The sequence below is a fragment of the Paroedura picta genome, chromosome 15 (assembly GCF_049243985.1).
Source record: "Paroedura picta isolate Pp20150507F chromosome 15, Ppicta_v3.0, whole genome shotgun sequence".
Classification (NCBI taxonomy): Eukaryota; Metazoa; Chordata; class Lepidosauria; order Squamata; family Gekkonidae; genus Paroedura; species Paroedura picta.
The window spans coordinates 22,319,558-22,340,256 of record NC_135383.1 but is presented as its reverse complement, the minus strand read 5'-3'; the positions used below and the strand labels follow the sequence as shown (position 1 = coordinate 22,340,256).

The 20,699-nt window shown below is 45.9% G+C and overlaps 1 protein-coding gene across 2 annotated transcripts in view; it reads right to left on the bottom strand.

The window, feature by feature from the left end:
- Positions 1-3,485: 3,485 nt before the first annotated feature.
- The window catches only part of APPBP2 (amyloid beta precursor protein binding protein 2), a 68,257-nt gene continuing 51,043 nt past the window's right edge, over positions 3,486-20,699 (bottom strand). For both annotated transcript variants that reach the window (XM_077312793.1, XM_077312792.1), the window contains 5 exons: positions 20,337-20,461; positions 17,159-17,244; positions 13,498-13,688; positions 7,176-7,341; positions 3,486-5,565 (listed from right to left, as the gene is read on the bottom strand). In XM_077312793.1, the coding sequence (XP_077168908.1) occupies positions 5,312-5,565; positions 7,176-7,341; positions 13,498-13,688; positions 17,159-17,244; positions 20,337-20,461 (822 nt within the window). In that variant the 3' untranslated portion in view covers positions 3,486-5,311. The remainder of the gene's footprint in view (positions 5,566-7,175; positions 7,342-13,497; positions 13,689-17,158; positions 17,245-20,336; positions 20,462-20,699) is intronic.

The following is a 20,699-nucleotide window of genomic DNA, read 5'->3' as shown; positions in this document are numbered from 1 at the left end:
CCACACAGCTCTTGCCTTCCACACAGCTCCCAATTTGTTTCTCCCCCAAGCACTTATCCTTCTCATTTTGCCTCCTTTTGAGTTCTGTGTTCCAAGCTGAAAGCTAAAGAAATCCAAGTTTTCAATTTTTAAACCTTCACAAGCTCAGGCGATAGCAGTTTATTGAGGGGGGAGAGGTCAGCCGAGACTAACCTCCTGCAATGTAGCAAGCAGCAGAGAATCTCAAGAAATGCTCCCTTCTCCCATGCAAAAAACACAAGCACCTTGCTGCCACGGAGGGCCAGTTCACCATTGCCTAGGCCAGGGGTAGTCAAACTGCGGCCCTCCAGATGTCCGTGGACTACAATTCCCAGAAGCCCCTGCCAGCATTCGCTGGCAGGGGCTTCTGGGAATTGTAGTCCATGGACATCTGGAGGGTCGCAGTTTGACTACCCCTGGCCTAGGCTTTTGCTCAAGCCTCATCATGAGAAAGATGATGCACAAGCCAGGGGGGAAACCAGCACCTCAAGTCAGGGTTACAGCCTATGAACTGGACATTAAGTTTTGCCTTTTCAAATTCGTGGGGACTGCGATGGGCAGTTTCGACATAAATAACACAGCCCATGCGCATGTTGTCAAGAAGGCGGAAGAGAAGACTGTGGGTGACCCCACTCCCCATGATCCCTTCCATGGGGCATTTCAGGCAGCAGCTCAGCAGAGGAGGCTTGCCTCCCTCCACGAGACTCCCATTTAAGTACTGACTGGCTGACTCCGCTATGCTCCTAAGTAGGGCTGGGCGCTCTGGTGGAGGTGTGCCGAAGCGCCCAACCCTACTCCCAAGCCCTGACAAGCTCTAATCAAACTGGGTAGCTGGACTGCTCCAGAGGGCAGAGGATATGGAGTCAGGTGGCAGTCAGCTCTAAACCCTTCAGAACGCCAAGGCAAAAGATTTCCATTTTCACTGAGAGAGGTCTCAAAAATTATACTTCCACCACATTTCATGCCACAAAATTATCAGTATGGTCGCTTGGCTAAACACAAGCATGAAGTCTAGGTGGAGCACCAGCACTCAATCTGTCAGAACTTAACACAGCTGATATAGAAGGCAGGCCTGTGCACCTGTAGTATGTTTTACAATAACATGCAATGTTGGATCGAAAGGACCATGGATGATTCAAGTAGTTTACATTGTGACACTGTGGGGAGGGGTGGGAACACAAAATAAACAATTCTTGTTGAGAGTAATGGTATAATGCCAGATGCTTTTGTAAATCCTCTCCCCAAGGTCTTTCACTAGCCTGATTTGGAAGGGAACGATCCATGGCCTATGCAACTGTGAGGAGAGGAGGAGGAGAATCCTGAACAGTATCTTTCTACCCCTGGCTGTGCTGCAGACATTTAGAAGCACGCCTGAATGATACATCCAAAGGCCTTGTGGGCTGGCTAGATAGCACCCTAAGCTGTAAATCGAGACTGAACTAGACCAGAAAAAGGCTAAGACACCACAGTTGCTTATTAAATTTGGATTCCAGAGACTTGACAGGCTTGCTCAAGTGTGATGTTCAAAGAATCTCAGGATTTCTCAAATCCCCTTCAACTGTGGGGAGGAAGCCTTGGATAAACTGGACTTTATTACGTTTAGCCAACTCTAGGACCACTTGATCAGGCCATGTAAGCAACATGGGGAGGCTGCCCTGTTCAAGCCAGTGCAGCAGTGGCCCCCTTTGCCGGACATTCTCTCTCTCTCTGGGATAAGGGGGAGCAGGTGAGCACAACAGGTAAGCAACCGTTCAGGAGTCCTCCCTAGATTGCACGGCCTCAACAGGTCATGTGATGCCAGCGTTTCATCTGTTCATCTGACCAACAATAATCAAACCAAGCTGGGCTACAGATATTACGAAGAATTCAAGAAGATCGTTTGCCCAATAAAGACTCTCAAAGTGGAATATTTATTGGGTTGGAAGCTGAAACTTGAGGGGTTTTCACTACACACAATCAGGCCCTTGTGCATTGAAATGGGAATACCAAGACACAGGGGTTTTCACTACACACAATCAGGCCCTTGTGCATTGAAATGGGAATACCAAGACACAGCGATTCAGTGTTTTGAAATAAACGGCGTAAGTTTGTCCCAATAATTCTTAGTTGCCACCAGACCAGGCTGAGGCGAGAGAAACATTTATTACAATTAATTGAAATGAACCAGCAAAAATCAGAGGCTTCAGCTACTGAGGAATCGACCAAAATGAGTCTTTTCTGAAAACCAACTAGCTCCCTCTAAGATTTGTCTTGACTGCCTATTTGGAGAAACAATTTTTCAGCAATCTGCTTCAAAGTTATCAGCGTGCTGAAAGTAATGCCAAAGGCCATGTAATGGAGAAAGCGCCTACATTTCATTTTAATCTACTGAACAAGGTTTTTGCTTATAAGAAAAAATGTTTCTTAGTTGCTATTGCAATCAGTATATTCTACCGGTTTACTGTTGCTTCCTTCCCTCCTATTTTTTTTTTAAATTTGGAAGGCAATTAAACCAGCATTATTGTAAACGTGGCAGTGCTTTGTTTAGGCAATTCCAAAAATGCAACGGTGGAAATGCAATGGGATTAGGAAAAAAACCTACTACAGCTGAGTTACAGAACAATATTACTATTGTGCATCACAGACCAACAAAATCCAAAGCTTCATATTGTCTGACATATGACAATTACTCATTATGTACTAACTATCGGTCTACAGTCCCCTATTTCATTGTGGTACCTTCTAAGTCAGGGGTAGTCAAACTGCGTCCCTCCAGATGTCCATGGACTACAATTCCCTGAGCCCCTGCCAGCGTTCGCTGGAATTGTAGTCCATGGACATCTGGAGGGCCGCAGTTTGACTACCCCTGATCTAAGTTATTAAAACAAGCCATTGACAGAGTAGCCAAACTGAAAGCCACTGGAAGGAGCACTTTTTGAGTCAAAGAGACCAACTGAAGATCTGGGACTTTGGGTCACGAATACAAGCTTTTATTCTTGGGAACACTTCAGGTTAAAGATCAATAATTTAGGCTATGACGGGTGACTGTGGGGTGGAAAATGCCTTAAGAGAGCACGGCACCCGTGTTTTGGAGGCTCGTGGTGCAGAATCTGCACAGAAAGCACCGTGGAGAAAGGTTTCCTCTGACATACGCCAAGCCAGTAAGATCTACCCACTGCAGATGGCTCTGCAGATGGTTCTGCAGTCCCTTTGGCTCACAGCAATTCCTCTAAGTGCTCCGTCCACACCCCCATTTGGTCCATGGTGATCACTGGACCCTCCCCCTCGGAAAACATTTTAAAGGCACAAACTATTAGCCTGCCATACGCAACGTGGAAAGCCAAAGCTATTGCTAGAGAGATTAAGAGAAATATCGAAAGCCACCAACAGCTAACTCCAATGCACAAGCCTCCCCCGAAACACAGAAATATGCAAAGATTTGTTTCAAATACTGTAGAGAAGTTGTTGTTGTTGTTGTTTTTTTTGGGGGGGGGGGGTTATGTCTCAACTCAGAGGAAGTGATTCTAAAAACCCCTGAAAATAGGGGAGCCCCCCGACCCTATACAGAGGCACTGTGCCTGTGACTCCATATCGAGAACTGAGGTAATAACAGCAAGGATTTCTCCACCCTTATCCTGCTGGCTAGGCTACACAGGCCTTCCAAATTGTGATTATTACCTCAACATTAAAAGAAAAAAAAAGACTTGAACAAAGAAAGAAAAAAAAAAAAACCCAGAAAAGCATAAAAACGAGCCATGTATACAATGGAAAAAAATTAAGACAAGCTAGTGAGACAGGCATAGTTATATATCTCTTTTTTAAAAAAATATGACAGACATTTTAAAAATATAATGAAGGAATCAGGATCTGGCTGTTCTGTTGGAAGTTTAAAAAAAAGAAAAGAAGCAGCTTTTTTTTTGAGAGAGAGACAGAGAGAGAGAGAGAGAGAGAGAGAGACCGACCAGTTGTGCTTTTTTGGCATTATCCATTGACCCCTGCAATCTGTACAATAAGCTGTCATCTCCAGAAATTCAAATCAAACCAAGCATGTTCTGCCAGGGCCTGTCCGGGGAAGAGCCGCTGCGCTGGAGGAAGACCTGGCAGGATCCGACCCAAGGTGTGCACAAGCAAGTCATAGCCTTTTAAGAGAGGGCCTGCTTCGAAAGCGTGGAAGGAAAAAGAAAGAGAGAAGAAGCGCTCTAAGTTCTGCTTATGGCATCAACATCTAGTTTATCTGAGTGACCTTAGCATTTCGAAAAGACATGCCTTTGCAATTGCCAACAAACACTGAAGCTCCTAGTTTTGTTACCTAAGACACGTACATAAAGTCTTCGTTATCACTGGAAATACACCTTGATGAGATCAGTCTACTGGGGTAGAAGTGAGCGTTAGGGAAGAGGAGGGGGGCAGAAACCAGACCGTGGAGCCAGTGGTACAGCACGCTTTTTCTAAGGACAGGCTGGTCCGTTTTTAGTTCTCCTGGTCCTGAGACAGGGAAGAACCCTCGCAAGACTGTGGTTAACTCTCGTCCCTCTGTCAACAAGGAAAGCCAAGAGGAGTTTATTTCGCCTTCCAACGATCACTCATCTGGTTCGGATGCTTGTTGAAAAGCCCAGGGTTTGTTGGTCGGCAGCCTAGCGCAATTTGCAACGTTGCTTCCCGGAGGAGTTTGTTGCCGTGTTTTCTTGTAAGGCAGGGGGGAAAGGCAGAAGCCGGATCTTAACATCCCCCCCTTTGTGTGTGTGAATATCCGTGATGAACTGTCGCTGTTTCCTGACAGATCCGTACAGAATACGACCACCCGAGGGTAAGGAGGAGCAAAGCCACCCGGTGCTCTCCGACTCCCAACTCGTCAGGAGCGCTGACCAGACGGCCCCCTTCCTCTTTACAATGAAGAATGCAACTCTTTAGGACGTTTAAATGGTTTTATTTCTCTCTTTGCTTGCAGAGATCTCCTGCAAAGTAGCGTCTTTTCAACGAAAAAGGAGAAAGGAAAAAAAGAAAAGAAAAAAACCCAACATGGATGTTTCTTTCTTTCTCTTTTTTTAATATCAGGTTGAAACGGCGAGCTGAAAAATAAACATGCTGGTAAGTGTTTTAGCACACATGTCTGTACAGGCACTCTGCCAGAGGGGGGATCACCCCAAACTGGGGGGGTTTTGTGGACTGGACCAGTGTTCCATTGCGACTCCAGCCTCCTTGAGGGGGGGGGGGAACTACATGGTTTTCAGATTTCACAGTATGACTTTCCCGTGTAAATTTGGGGAAAACGGGGCAGGGGGGAATCAGCGGTTGGTACAATCGACCAAGTTTCTTAGCAAATCTGTTCGTCGACCGTCTGCGACATCAGAAAAGACTGGACCACTTCTTCGGTGGACTGGGGGCTGCTGCTGACATCCTCCAGGGCGTCTGTTACCGAAAACTGCCGATCCCGCAACCGGTTCCAGTTGGCCAAAATATTGTGGTATTCAAACACTTTCTCATAGTTGCCAATGGAATTGTACAGTTTAATGAGGCCTCGGTAGTCATATTCTAGTCCGCTGTAACCTTCTCCGAAAAGCTTCTTCCCTGAAACAGAAACATACAAAGAGAGCAGCTTTTAAAAGTGGCACTGGAATGTATAAGTGAGACAGCCATTATTACTCTGCTCTGGTTCGGCCTCCCTTGGAGTCCTCTGTTCAGTTTTGGGCAGCCCAGTTGAAGAGGGATGTAGAAAAACTGGAGCGTGTTCAGAGGAGGGCAACAAAGATGGTGAGGGGTTTGGAGACCAAGACATATGAGGAAAGGTTGGGGGAGCTTGGTCTGTTTAGCCTGGAGAGGAGACAACTGAGAGGGGATCTGATAACCATCTTCAAGTATTTAAAAGGCTGCCATGTAGAGGATGGAACAGAGTTGTTCTCTCTTGCCCTGGAGGGACAGACCAGAACCAATGGGATGAAATTAATTCAGAAGATATTCCGTCTAAACATCCAGAAGAAGTTCCTGACAGAGCGGTTTCTCAGTGGAACAGGCTTCCTCGGGAGGTGGTAGGCTCTCCATCTTTGGAGGTTTTTAAACAGAGGCTGGAGAGCCATCTGACGTGGAGGCTGATTCTGTGAAGGTTCAAGGGGGTGGCAGGTGACAGTGGAGGAGTGATAGGGTTGTGAGTGTCCTGCACAGTGCAGGGGGGTGGACTAGATGACCCAGGAGGTCCCTTCCAACTCTATGATTCTATGATTAACAAAGAAAAGATTGGAAAGTTTAAAAATCACATTCGCTCAAGCTCGTTTTAGAGAGAAGGGATTCTGATTTTGTTTAAGCAAAACATGAGGGGCAAGACTAGATCAGAAGGGCTTAAGGTACAGCAGGCAAAATCTCAGTGAAACACTAGGAGAAAACGTCCCAAAGGTAAAAACAGTTTGACAATGCACCCAGTTATTTGAGCTAAGTGGGTGTGTTCTTTCTGGCCAGTCACTGGACAGCCATGGATTGAAGTTAACGTATTAGCTCAAAAGGAAGACAATACTTTAAAGTTTGCCCTCACAGAGGATAAGTGGGAGGGCATTGCTTTGTATGCAGAGGGGGCTGGAAGGGAAAGGCAGAAGCTGGTAGGATGGTGGCACCTCCAGCTCGCTAGCCTCTTGTGGGGCATTAAGTTCAGGATCACCTGCTTTTATGCACTGCCTTCCTTTCTCTTTTAAGAGATTCAAAGTCATCCTCCTTTTGAGTGAATATGGTAACTCCACAAAACCAGAGTCCAGCAGCACCTTTAAGACCAACAGAGATTTATTCAAGGCGTGAGCTTTTGAGTGCACGCACTTGAATCAATCTCAGTTAGTCTTAAAGGTGCTACTGGACTCTGGTTTTGTTGTGCTATGGCGACCCACTTGAATCTATGGCAACTCTAGTTTGGGATTTCTTCCAGTGCACTGGGGGTTTGAGTAGATGGCCTCTAAGTCCCCTTCAAGTCCTCAGGCACACTCTGTCTCTAGAGCAACCTGTTTGGCTAGGGCAGCAGTGCCCAAATCCACCCATCAACATGCATCTAAAGGGGTAGTCAAACTGTGGTCCTCCAGATGTCCATGAGCCCCTACAATTCCCATGGGCCCCTGCCAGCATTTGTAGTCCATGGACGTCTGGAGGGCCGCAGTCTGACTGCCCCTGATCTATATCATCAGCCGGGCTTAGAATCCACACACCAATTGCTATTGATCTCAAGTACAGCTTTTCGGCATTCTCGTATTGGTTCATGTCATAGTTGTAAAGGGAGGCCAGGTGTCCCACGGAGAGAGCCACTTCGTAATCCTCTTGGCCGAGAAGCTGCTCCTTGATCTGAATCGCCTTGATGTGCATTTCTTCTGCTTCCTGGAACACCCCAAAAAGTTACGCCCGGTTAGAAGTTTTGTAAACACAAAAACACAAAACTATTTTAAAAAGACCACTCTGGAGCATCATATTTGGGAAGCATAACAATACGTAGTTTTAGAATGGCCTTAACATCTTTGCAGTTTGAAATGATGCCATCAGCCATGCTCTCTGGGCGATATCTCCGAATACCCACAGTCCAACGCCTGTGTATATGTGGAAATCCATCCGTGGTGGACCTGCCCCACTATGTTTCTGCTTGTCCCCTGAACTCCGAACCCAGGGGCAAATTCCTTGCCAAATTATTACCAAACTCATACCCCATTTCTGATTCTGACAAAGTCGCCTATCTGTTATCAGATGTCGATGCCTATATTTCATATCGGGTGGCACTTTTTGCTCTGGCCGCCAGGAAGATCCGAGCCAAAGCATTTTTACAGGAGCCTCCACCTTGATACATCTTTTTTTTTAAATTTCAACTCAGTAGCCCATGTTTACAATTTTATGCACGCAATATTGGAGAAATATTGTTTTACTCGTATTTGTACAATATTGTTTTAATTATGCTTTGTAATGGCCTTTGGCTATATACAATAAATGTTTTTGTATCGTAACGCTTAAAACTAAAGGCAAGAGTTTATGTACTTGTCTCTTTTGTTCACACACAAAAAAAACCAAATACCAAGGCAACAATAACTAAAGCAATGCAAAGATACTTGTCCTATGAGAACACTGGTGCTGAATTCAAGGACTCCAGGCTGCAGCCTCCAGAATCCCTCAGCTGATCTCAAATCAGGATCTGAATCCCTTTGGCTGTTGCACTAAATCTGGGAGAGTGTGGAATCATAGAGTTGGAAGGGGCCATATAGGCTCTCTAGTCCAACCCCCTGCTCAATGGCAAGTGCTAGTTGGCCAGGATCAAGACTACATCATTCTACAAGCTCAGGAACAAGATTCGGGGGGGGGGGAAGGTGGCGGCACTCTAGGCTGCTGCAGGGTGGGGAGTGGGGAAACCATGTTCCACGGGCAGAAGTCCTTGCACACCCACAGAATGGGCCATCTGGATCCAACAATCAGGATTTGCAGGGCCTGCAAAAGGGAGCTCCTCCATCAGGCATTTGGTTGAGGTCGACCTGTACCATCACTTCCCAGGGGCCCTCCCCCTGAGCTTCCCTTCCTTATGGCGCCCACTGCAATTCCGCCCCGCCCACTGGTCTATCAGCATGCGTTAATTTAAGGTTCTCCATATTTTTCTACTGTTCTATGTTACTTGTTATCACCTTATTACTGATAAGCTAAGTATTGTTTCCGTTTTATGTGAACCGCCCTCAGCCTTTAGGGAGGGCGGTATATAAATATAATAAGCAAATAAATAAACTTGTGTGAGTGCAGGATTAGCAAGAAGATTAGCAAGAAGACAGCCAGTCAGATTTCAGGGTTTCAGTACCCTGCAGACTCCCTTGCTTTTCCCCAGTATAAGTCAAATCAGAATTATGACTAAGCTGCTGTATGCAGCTTGATGGTTGTTCTTCACTTTGTTTTTGTAGTGCTTCTGTCTGATATTAAGTGAGTCTTTGTTGTATTCATGTTGTATTTCAGCAGCGTCTGACACAGTAGATCATGAGCTCCTAGTTCACCGCCTTGCCGAATCCAGGATACGGGGGACAGCCCTCAAATGGCTGATCTCTTTCCTCCAGGGTGGTGGATAGAGGGTTGAAAGAGGAGATAGAGTATCCAACTGTCATCAGCTCACATGTGGAGTCCCACAGGGAGCAGTCCTTTCCTATTTGAGAGCCAGTTTGGTGGAGTGGTTAGGAGTGCGGACTTCTAATCTGGCATGCTGGGTTCGATTCTGAGCTCCCCCACATGCAACCAGCTGGGTGACCTTGGGCTCGCCATGGCACTGATAAAACTGTTCTGACCGAGCAGGAATATCAGGGCTCTCTCAGTCTCAGGGTGTCTGTTGTGGGGAGAGGAAAGGGAAGGCGACTGTAAGCTGCCTTGAGCCTCCTTCAGGGAGAGAAAACCGGCATATAAGAACCAACTCTTCTTCTTCTATTTTATTTAACATCTTCATGCGCCCTCTTGCTCAACTGATACAGAGGTTTAGGCTGGGTTGCCACCAATATGCAGATGACACCCAGCTCTTTCTCCTGATGGATGACTGCCCCGATTCCCCCCTAGAAACCTTAACCAGATGCCTGGAAGAAGTGACGAAATGGCTGAAGCAGAGTCGTCTGAAGCTCACCCCTTCAAAGACGGAGGTCCTGTGGCTGGGTAAGAAGGGACTAAGCGAGGAAACGTGCCTACCTGACCTGGGCGGAGTGCGTCTAACAGTAGCCCACTCCACCAGAAACCTGGGGGTGATCCTCGGTGCCTCCCTTTCCATGGAGGCGCAGGTCACAAGAGTAGCGCAGCAGGCCTTCTACCACCTATGCCAAGTCAAGCTACTAGCGCCCTACTTGGCACCAGAACACCTAGCCACTGTGATCCATGTGATGGTCACCTCTAGACTGGACTTCTGCAACTCGCTCTACGCAGGCCTGCCCTTATCCTTGATTCGGAAACTGCAATTGGTGCAGAACGCAGCGGCCAGGATTCTCACTAAGACATCATGGAGATCTCACTTCTGGCCTATACTTCAACAACTCAAATGGTTCCCAACTGAATACTGGATCAGGCTTAAGGTTTTGGTTCTTACCTTCAAGGCCATATGCGGTCTGGCCTCAGTGTACCTAAGAGACCATCATTCCGCCTATATCCCCAAAAGAGCATTACACTCTGCTATTGCCAACTGGCTACTGATCCCTGGCCCCAAAAAAGCACATCAGTCCTCAATGAGAGCCAGGGCTTTTTCTGTCCTGGGCCCCACCTGATGGAATAAGCTCCCTGAAGAGATCAGGGCCCTGTCAGAACTCCCAAAATTCCGCAGGGCCTGCAAAAGGGAACTCCTCCACCAGGCATTTGCCTGAGACCAACAACAGGTCCCCCCTCAGACATCCTCTCCATGGCCTGAACCAGTCTGTCCTCTTTAAGGGCCTTAGCTAAGTTCCATTCCTGTTATATTGTTTAAGAAGATCACTGATCACAGCCTTGCTGAGCCCCTTTCTCAATTTTGAACCAATCAGTGATTCTATGTTCAGTTCTTACTGTTGCTTCTTGACCTGCATATAAGTTTCTCAAGAGACAAATAAGATGCTCTGGTATTCCCATCTCTTTAAGAACTTGCCACAATTTGTTGTGCTCCACACAATCAAAGGCTTTAGCATAGTCAATGAAGCAGAAGTAGATGTTCTTCTGGTACTCCCTAGCTTTCTCCATGATCCAGCGTATGTTGGCAATTTGATCTCTAGTTCCTCTGCCTCTTCGAAATCCTGCCTGTACTTATGGAAGTTCTCGGTCCACATATTGCTGGAGCCTAGCTTGTAAAATTTTGAGCATAACTTTGCTAGCATGAGAAATGAGTGCAACGGTGCGGTAGTTTGAACATTCTTTGGCATTGCCCTTCTTTGGGATTGGAATGTAAACTGACCTTTTCCAATCCTGTGGCCATTGTTGAGTTTTCCACATTTGCTGGCATATTGAGTGTAGCACTTTTACTGCATCATCTTTTAAGATTTTCTTAATTTTAGATGATGCATTTTTGAGCTGCCTTGTGGACTTGCGTAAAGCAGAAACGCAGGATATAAGCGCCTTGAAAACAAATAAAACTAGCATCTGTAAAACTAAAGTTTGGTTCGAGAATCAGTATTTCAAAGTCCAGGGATAATGATGAAGATGGATATGAAGCCATCTTGTACAGCCAGATTGCTGGTCCATTTACCTGAATAGCAATAACTCTCCAGGACCTCAGGCAGAGACAGGGTGCTCAATCAACGGATGCTCCTAAGACCCACACAAGCACAGCAGACCCAAGGTAGTTTTTAACTAATGCAGGGGAGTCACACGAGAAAGGACTGAAGGGGCATGCTGAAAGAGGCTACGATTTCTCCTGTGAGAGGGCATTGATGGACTGGTGATACAGGAAATGATTATGACCTTCTAACCGATCAGAGTTATTGGAAATTGGCCTAAGTTTCATATGGGAAACCAAGATCTGTATAGAGAAAAGTTTGCATGCTGGGCTTCATTATGCAACCTTTCACTTAACATGGAATAGGGGGGAAATGGTTTACAGAGAGCTTCTCAGATATGATAAGGAATTATGTTATGACTAAAATTTAGGGTCACTTCAACATTTACTTCTAACAGCGTAGCACACGCTGGTGCCAGAGTAGACAGTTGTTTAGGAATATGCTCTGTTTAGAATAAGGTTGAAGGGTAAGAGTTGCCCTGGTGACCATGCCACTTCAGAAGTATGGATATCAGGGCACCAAGGCTAGCCTGGAGACTTGGGAGGGGTGTGTATGAAGACCTGCGGATGACCCCAGAGAAGTGGCATTATTGCACAAGTCCAGGCTTAGGAGGTTGATACATAAAATTCTATGTGACCCTTTGTTCTTTGCGCAGATTTTTGTGGTCATGAGTCTCCTGTGACTGTCTTATTATTTCCTGCAGCTAAAATAATAAACATGAAAATGGCTTTCCAGTCTGCCATGTCTTTGGCTGACGTCATGCCAGGCAAAAAGGGTCTACAGGGCTAGGCTATCAGTATCTGTTTTGTAAGCAGAAGTTCCCCTGTTCAATCCTTGGAAATAGGCAAGGAGGTGATGCAAGGAGGTGAGACCCTGGAGGGCTGCTGCCATTTGGAGAAGACAGTACTGACCTTGGGAGGCGAATGGTTTGAAGCAGCTTCATTTTAGTAAAGCTTTTGACAAGGTTCCCCATGATGTTCTGATGGATAAGTTGAAGGACTGCAATCTGGATTTTCAGATAGTCAGGTGGATAGGGAATTGGTTAGAGAACCTCACTCAAAGAGTTGTTGTCAAATGGTGTTTCATCAGACTGGAGGGAGGTGAGTAGTGGGGTACCTCAGGGCTCGGTGCTCGGCCCGGTACTTTTTAACATTTATTAATGATCTAGATGAGGGGGTGGAGGGACTACTCATCAAGTTTGCAGATGACACCAAATTGGGAGGACTGGCAAATACTCCGGAAGATAGAGACAGAGTTCAACGAGATCTGAACACAATGGAAAAATGGGCAAATGAGAACAAGATGCAATTTAATAAAGATAAGTGTAAAGTTCTGCATCTGGGTCAAAAAAATGAAAAGCATGCCTACTGGATGGGGGATACGCTTCTAGGTAACACTCTGTGTGAACGAGACCTTGGGGTACTTGTGGATTGTAAACTAACCATGAGAAGGCAGTGTGATGCAGCGGTAAAAAAGGCAAATGCCATTTTGGGCTGTATCAACAGAGGCATCACATCAAAATCACAAGATGTCATTAGTATAATTAGAGAGCCAGCTTGGTGGAGTGGTTAGCAATGCGGAGTTCTCATCTGGCGAGCTGTAAGAATCAAATCTTCTTCTTCTTCCGTAATATCAGGGCTCTCTCAGCCTCACCTACCTCACAGGGTGTCTATTGGAGGGAGAGGAAAGGGAAGGCAATTGTAAGCCATTTGAGACTCCTTCGGGGAGAGAAAAGCGGCATATAAGAACCAAATCTTCTTCTTGTTCTTCTGTAATATCAGGGCTCTTTCAGCCTCACCTCCCTCACAGGGCGACTGTTGTGGGGAGAGGAAAGGAAAGGCAATTGTAAGCCATTTTGAGACTCCTGGTTACAGAAAAGCAGCATATAAGAACCAACTCTTCTTCTTCTTCAGTAATATCAGGGCTCTCTAAGCCTCATCTCCTTCACAGTGTCTGTGGTGGGAGAGGACAGGGAAGGCAAATGAAGGCCACTTGGAGACTCCTTCGGGTAGAGAAAAACGGCATATAAGAACCAACTCTTTTTCCCCCTATATTCTGCCTTTCTATCCAACTGGGGCCAGCAGGGTGGTAAAACCAGCTAGGTGTGGAGCTCCTCATTGCCTGCAAGGGATATCCCAGCGAGCAGCCAGTAAGTTACCAGAGCTTTCCGAGAAAGAACAGAATGCAGCAGGAACCAACCTAAGAGAGGGCGGGAGACAAATGGAAGCGCTCCTGGCACCAGTGGAACGTATCATACGGACATACATACATAGTATCCCCGGCCAAAGAAAGCGGCAATTACCTTAAACTTCCTCATCGACTGATAAAGTCTTCCAAGGTTACCGTAGTGTTTTGCTGTCTGCACGTTGAACTCCCCGAAGGCTTTTTTAGCGAGCTGGAGGGAGGACAGGTGTAAGTCGTGAGCTTCCTGGAGTAGCCGCTGCTCCGTTTCCTTGTTGTGGCAGTCGATCGCAATCTCCTCTAAGATAAGGGCTTGTGGGAGGAAGGATAATCACATCAACAGGCTCAACTTGCTGATAGGCCCCAAGTGCAACAGACAGCAAAGACATCCCTGAGGGTTCCTTCTGCTCAGCTCTTACCTTCTGCAGCCCCTGCCATTAGACCAGCTAAAGCAGGGGTAGTCAAACTGCGGCCCTCTAGATGTCCATGGACTACAATTCCCATGAGCTCATGGGAATCGTAGTCCATGGACATCTGGAGGGCCGCAGTTTGACTACCCCTCAACTAAACATTTAGAAAGAGAAACCCTTATGCTCACAAACCTACAACACTCTCTTACGTCAGAAAAACTGTTTTATTTAGTCCACCCCTGAATACGCAGGCAGGAAATAGTTCTCCAAAGTCTCAGACCAGGGGTAGTCAAACTGCGGCCCTCTAGATGTCCATGGACTACAATTCCCAGGAGCTCATGGGAATCGTAGTCCATGGACATCTGGAGGGCTGCAGTTTGACTACCCCTGAACTAAACATTAAGAAAGAGAAACCCTTCTGCTCACAAACCTACAACACTCTCTTACGTCAGAAAACTGTTTTATTTAGTCCACCCCTGAATACGCAGGCAGGAAATAGTTCTCCAAAGTCTCAGACCAGAGGTGGTCAAACTGCAGCCCTCCAGATGTCCATGGACTACAATTCCCAGGAGCCCCCTGCCAGCAAATGCTGGCAGGGGGCTCCTGGGAATTGTAGTCCTTGGACATCTGGAGGGCCGCAGTTTGACTACCCCTGTCTCAGACTGTCCCAGCTCTACTAGCCAAAATCTTTCTAACTGGAGATGCAGCAGACTGGAGCTAAGGTTACCTGCCTACAACTACGAGCTGTGCTCTGGGCATTGCAAAGATCTCCCCTTTCCCGAGTGTGTGTGAATGGGTGTGTAAGTGTCTGGCAAGTTGTGCTATCCATCCAGTACACTGGGGAGAGAAATGTCTCTGAGAGACCGCCTCTCTGCTCTGTCCATGCCCCGCAAAGAGTGCTCTGCTCATACCAACCAGTTGGCGGTCCCTGGCCTATCAAAATGCCCCTTGACTGTAAACTGACTCTGGCTAATCAGAAGGTAGATTGCCACCTGGATTTTGACATCTAAATTGTTTATTTATTTTATTATATTATATTTCTATACCGCCCTCCCCGGAGGCTCAGGGTGGTTTGTTATTATGTTGTTATTATGTTATGTTATTATATTGTTATTATGTTGACTGGCTTTAGAAGTTTAATGTTATCTAAGTCTTGTTTTAACTAACTTTATTGCATTATTTATATTATATATATATATATATATATATATATATATATATATATATATATATATATATATATATATATATATATATATATATATATATATATATATATATATATATATATATATATATATATATATATATATATATATATATGTTTTAAGAGCCTCTTGTGGCGCAGAGTGGTAAGGCAGCCGTCTGAAAGAGTACCCAGCGTGCTGGGGGGTAAACGGTAATGACTGGGGAAGGCACTGGCAAACCACCCCGTATTGAGTCTGTCATGAAAACGCTAGAGGGCGTCACCCCAAGGGTCAGACATGACTCGGTGCTTGCACAGGGGATACCTTTACCTTTACCTTTATATATGTTTTAATGTGCACTGCCCTGAGAGCTGGAACAAACAGTGAAATGCTGTGATGATCTTCATCTTAAATGGTACACAGAACGATCTGATAATTGTCTATTATTTATTCATTTCATGGTCACCTGTACCACATAGTGGCTCTTATATAATTGAGAAGAGCCATTATGGATGGAGCAGTGTCTGGGCCCTGTCTGGTTGTCTGGACACTGTTTCCACTCCACGGGCCAATCTGGACTTGACTAGCTGCGCCTGGCCCCAAAACTCAGCCGTGAGGCCCGTGCACGGCAAGGCGGTGCTGTGGCTCCAAGGTGGTGGAGGAGGCTGCCACACCAAAGACTACCAGCCTCAAGGCCGCCAGGCACTCGCCCCGCCCCCTTGCCCGCAGAAGGTGAGAGAGGGGAAGGGCGGCTTCTCCGTGCTTCACCAGAGCTACCTCTCCCTGCCCCCGCCACCTCCCACCCATTGCATTTAGCCTGCAGAAGGCTTTCTTGCTAGTGGACCAATAAAATACAAAAGTAAAATGAAACATAATAGCAGTAAAACAATTCAAATACATAGACTTAATACAAGGTTAAGAGACACTCCATAAAAGCTACTAGCCTAAATAGCATAAATAGTTATGAACATGTTACAAACCTATCAGTATACTTACAACAGCTATACATTTCCCAATGTTTCCTAATTCCTGATGTTTCCTAATTCTAGAAGCTAGCCAAGCAAATGTAGCTACTATGTTTGTTAGAAGACTGATAATAACAGTTGCAAGCAATGTTTTTTCAGGCTGCAGGGGCATTCTATAAGCATTGGTACTAATTCACCTGTGTGAATATCCTTATCCATTGCTGTTCCTCTATATATTTGTGAAACAGCCTGGGGGATGGGACGTGTCCGGGTGTCCAAGTTGGAATAGGGCCAATCAGGGTGCAGCTGGCTGCACCCTGATTGGCCCTGCTCCTGCAGCTCCTGCCCTCTGTCCCTGGACTTTAGCCTCTTTGCTCTCAGACGCGCCTCAGGGCCTGGAGCCAGCAGCAGGTATGGGGAGAGGGCCCTGGGCAAAGGGTCGTGGTGGAGGGCTTGCTAACGGCCTCTTGGCCTGCTAGGCTGGGCCTGCTCATGAGGGTCTCCTGGCCTGCTGACTGCCTGCTAAGGAGTTCTGTCCTGGGCCTGCTAATGAGCTGCCCAGCCCCCGCCCCACTTGATCTGGCTGCAAGCTGCGGCCCAAAGCCACCTTAAGCTGCCTGGTTGGGGGCCAGGGGAGGGGGCCTTTCAAGGCACGTTCTTAGGAACAGCCTTGAAGCTAGTGATTATATAATTTGCAATCAAATAAGACCTGTGGTCTCGACTTGACCCTCATTGCAAATACAGAGCCGTTCCTTGACTGGGAATCCATCAAATTTCCCACTCACGTATGCAGAGGGAATGATCTCAGGGAATTGTCTTTGGGGGACGTCGACAGACCTGTTGAAACCAAGAACGCGAGGGACAGGGTAGCCTGGAAAGCAGTAATTCTGAGCTTTCTAAATTATGAGCAGGATATAATAAAAATAAGCAAAGGTGTGCAGAAGACAGCAAACACTTTGGGAGACATGGAGCCGAGCCGTACTGCTTACAAAAGGACCTTTCTCTACCTCATTTCCCAAGAAGTCTTAGTGGTTGTGCATACTAATAGCTGAAAGAAATTTGTAGCTTGAGGGCACAAGATTGTTAACTACATTTTCACCACCATCATTATTTCCTCATCAGCTCCCCACCCCACCCCAGACCTCCAGATTTCGTACAGCAACAACAGTGGTTCTCAATCCCCCTAGCATGGGATGGAACTAAAGACAGCTTGCAAATACCTTTCACTCTCTTGGAAGAGGCCAGAAGAAGATGGTCTTCAGGAAGAATGTGAGTTATGATGCCAATGGCACGCTCTGCATGGAAACTAAACACAGAGGGAAAGAAGGTGAGTGGGAAAACAAGACCCCTTTGTCTTGAAATGTTAGTCAAAATAAAACTAATCCAGTATGGTTTTTTTTAAATAAACACAACAACAATCAGGGAGGTTTGGGCTTATCCCCTGTACTCCAAACCCAGAGGCAAATTCCTTGCCAAGTTATTCCCAAACTCACACCCTATCTCTGATTTTAACAAAGTCACCTATCTGTTATAAGATGTCGACCTCTATATCTCAAATAGGGTGGCACTTTTCGCTCTGGCTGCCAGGAAGATCATAGCTAATGCATTTTTACAGGATCCTCCACCTTGATACACCATTTTATCCCTCTTATTGTAACTCAGTAGTCCAATATTGGAGAAATACTGTTTTATTTGTATTTGTACCATATTGTTTTAATTGTGCTTTACAATGGCCTTTGGTTATATACAATAAACGGTATCGTATTGTGAATTTATATCATGACTTTGAAGGACTCCCAGCCCTCTGGCATCAGCTCGCCATGCCTGAACTTGCAGAGGTGAGGTGGGGGACAAGTAGAAACAGGGCTTTTGCGGTGGTGGCTGCTCATCTCTGGAACGCCCTCCCTCTTGAAGCTCACTGGGCACCCAACCTGGCTGCCGGTCAGATGGCAAATCAAAACATTTCTCTTTACTCAGACTTTTAATTAATTAAAGTTTCATCCCATCTCTTTTAGTCAGCTTTGTGGCCTATATCTGCCTGGAGTCTTGTTATTGCCTTTAAAAAAATGATTCTGCCATTTGAAGATTTTTAAAAACAACTTCCAGAACGATTTGTTCCTTTGCTTTACTACTCATACCCCTTTATTTGCTAAAACATTTTTACCTTGCCTTTCCTTATTGTTCAAGACGGCTAATGATAACAGCTTAAGCATATTTCCTGATCCTTGTAACTAGAGACGACGAGGATAGAACCTGGGACCTTCTGCACTCAAAGCAAGGGCTCTGCCCCTGAGCCACAGCCTCTCCCCATGAGCACCCAATACTGGAAGAGCAGGGAAGGGCCACCATCCTCATGATAAATATCCAATTGGCTTCCACTGGAAGCAGAAATCAGATCTGGACTTCAATCTGATCCATCAAATCAAAACAGTTTTTAATATTTAAAGAAAAGCTATAAAGCAATGGTGCTCAACCTGGGGGTCGGGACCCCTTTAGGGGTTGAACGACCCTTTCACAGGGGTCGCTGCAGGGCGAGCAGCCCTTCTCTCCAAGGGGGTTCCAAAGTGGCCGACATTGCCCCTCTTCCATTTCATCCACACAACAGCCTTGTGGGGCAGATCGAGATAGAGCGTTTGTCTTTCTGGAGAAGCAGAAAAGAGCGAGATCGGCATGGTGGAACAAGAGGAAGAACGGAACTGAGAAACCTCAGAAAAAACCCAATTTATATACAATACCGATCCATGGATCTTCACGCCATTGGTCAGTTTCGGTTTAATTTCTGCAAAAGCACACTTGTAGAATTGTACGGTTGGGGGGGGGGGGGTCAACCACAGCATGAGGAACTGTAGTAAAGGGTTGCAGCATTAGAAAGGTTGAGAACCACTGCTTTAAAGGGATAGACAGCTTGTCATTCCAGCACCCCTAAACTATATTACTGGGCCAACGTTGGGAGGGTGGTCTGAAAATTGAATGCACTACGCTAAACTAAGCAGTTGGCAGTTTTAAAGGAAACAGAACAATCTGTTCAACTTCTGTGGGATGCAGAAAAGACGGTCAGTGGTCAGGGAGAGCCACACCTTTCTGCAGAGGTTCTTCTCCTGCCTGACAAGATCTACCATTGACCACTTTTGCCTTCCTCCTGAAACCATACAAGCTCCACCCCATCAACAAAGTATTCCCTATGCAAAGGGGACAACCCCAGGTTGAGAACCAATGCTTTAAACCTTTTCTTTAAATATTAAAAACTGTTTTGATGGATCAGACAGAAGTCCAGATCTGATTTCTGCTCCCAGTGGAAGCCAGTTGGATATTTATCATGAGGATGGTGGCCCTTCCCTGCTCTTCCAGTATTGGGTGCTCATGGGGAGAGGGGGAGAGGCTGTGGCTCAGGGGAAGGGGCAGCACCTGTGCCCATGGCCAGACTATCCTGCAACATTTCTGTGGTTTCATTTGCATAATTTATTCTGCTGGCAAAGGACAGAAAGGTTCCAGATGGCCTCAGTTGCATAACTTTGAGTTTTGGATTTGCAGTAAACAACCGCCTCCATTGACTGAGTTCACCTCTGTCAATTCAGAACACCAAGGGCCAAGTCAAAGAAAAGGCACTGAAGGCAGAGGTGTTATTGGGTGTTATTGAGTAGAGAACAGGGAATATACAACCTCAGTGTTCCCCACCCCCTATCTTATATCAAGAACTCCCAGCATATTGGAAAAGGGAGCACATCGGAGAGAAAGATCCGAATGTAGCCCTGTGCCTAAGGTGCTAGCTTTGTACATGCAGGGAACTTTAGGCACAAAGGATTATTTAATAATGCAGTCCTCAGAACTTGGACCCAGTCTTCTATGCAGGCATGACACTGTGTTACTGCCAAGTCAGAACATTATTTTATTTTTTTATTCCCATGAAAACCACTGCTGATTCATCCAACCCACGGGGCTGTCACTATGCTGTAGTTTAAATCGCTGTTTTCACCATTGTTCTACTATTCTATCATATTGTTCTATTATTATTATTGTACTGTTACCGTTTATAACTACTGTGTTATCTGTACTGTTCCCTGTTTCATTAAGTTTTATGTAAGCCGCCCTAAACTTCAGGAGAGGGCGGTATATAAATATAATAAATTAAAAAAAATACATTTATTGCTTGATGTGTTCACAACAAATCATCAGGACAACCGTTTCTGTCAGTATGAGTTTTCTCAATTGATAATTTATATGAAAACTAAGTTTTTCATATACTACAAGAAGAGTATTCAAACTATACAAGCTCCAAGAAGAGTTTTCAAACTATACATGTACAACGTATCCTTCAGGCTTCTGTGACTATCAAGCTGCGTATACAAATGTGCTTGGGTTCATGATAGAACTGTGGCCTAAAGCGAATGCAATACTCACAGCGCATTGTCAAATTTTCCCGAACTGTACTGGTGGACATAAGAAGAGTACGCCAAATCTTCATGAGCTGTAGCTACATGGATGTTCTTGCCGCCAAACACCGACTGCCTGATGTCGAGCGCTGTCTGAAATGATTTGTGCAAAAGAGCTCTCGTCTGTTATGCTGTCCACATTTCAGGTGCTTCCACAGTAAGTTTTACAGGATCGTTCAGCTGTGCATTCACTGCAAGTGCCTCAGAGCAAGACAGGGGTATTCAACCTGTGGTCCTCTAAATATTCATGGTCTACAATTCCCATGAGCCCCTGCCAGCATTTGCTGGCAGGGGGTCATGGGAATTGTAGTCCATGAGCATCTGGAGGACC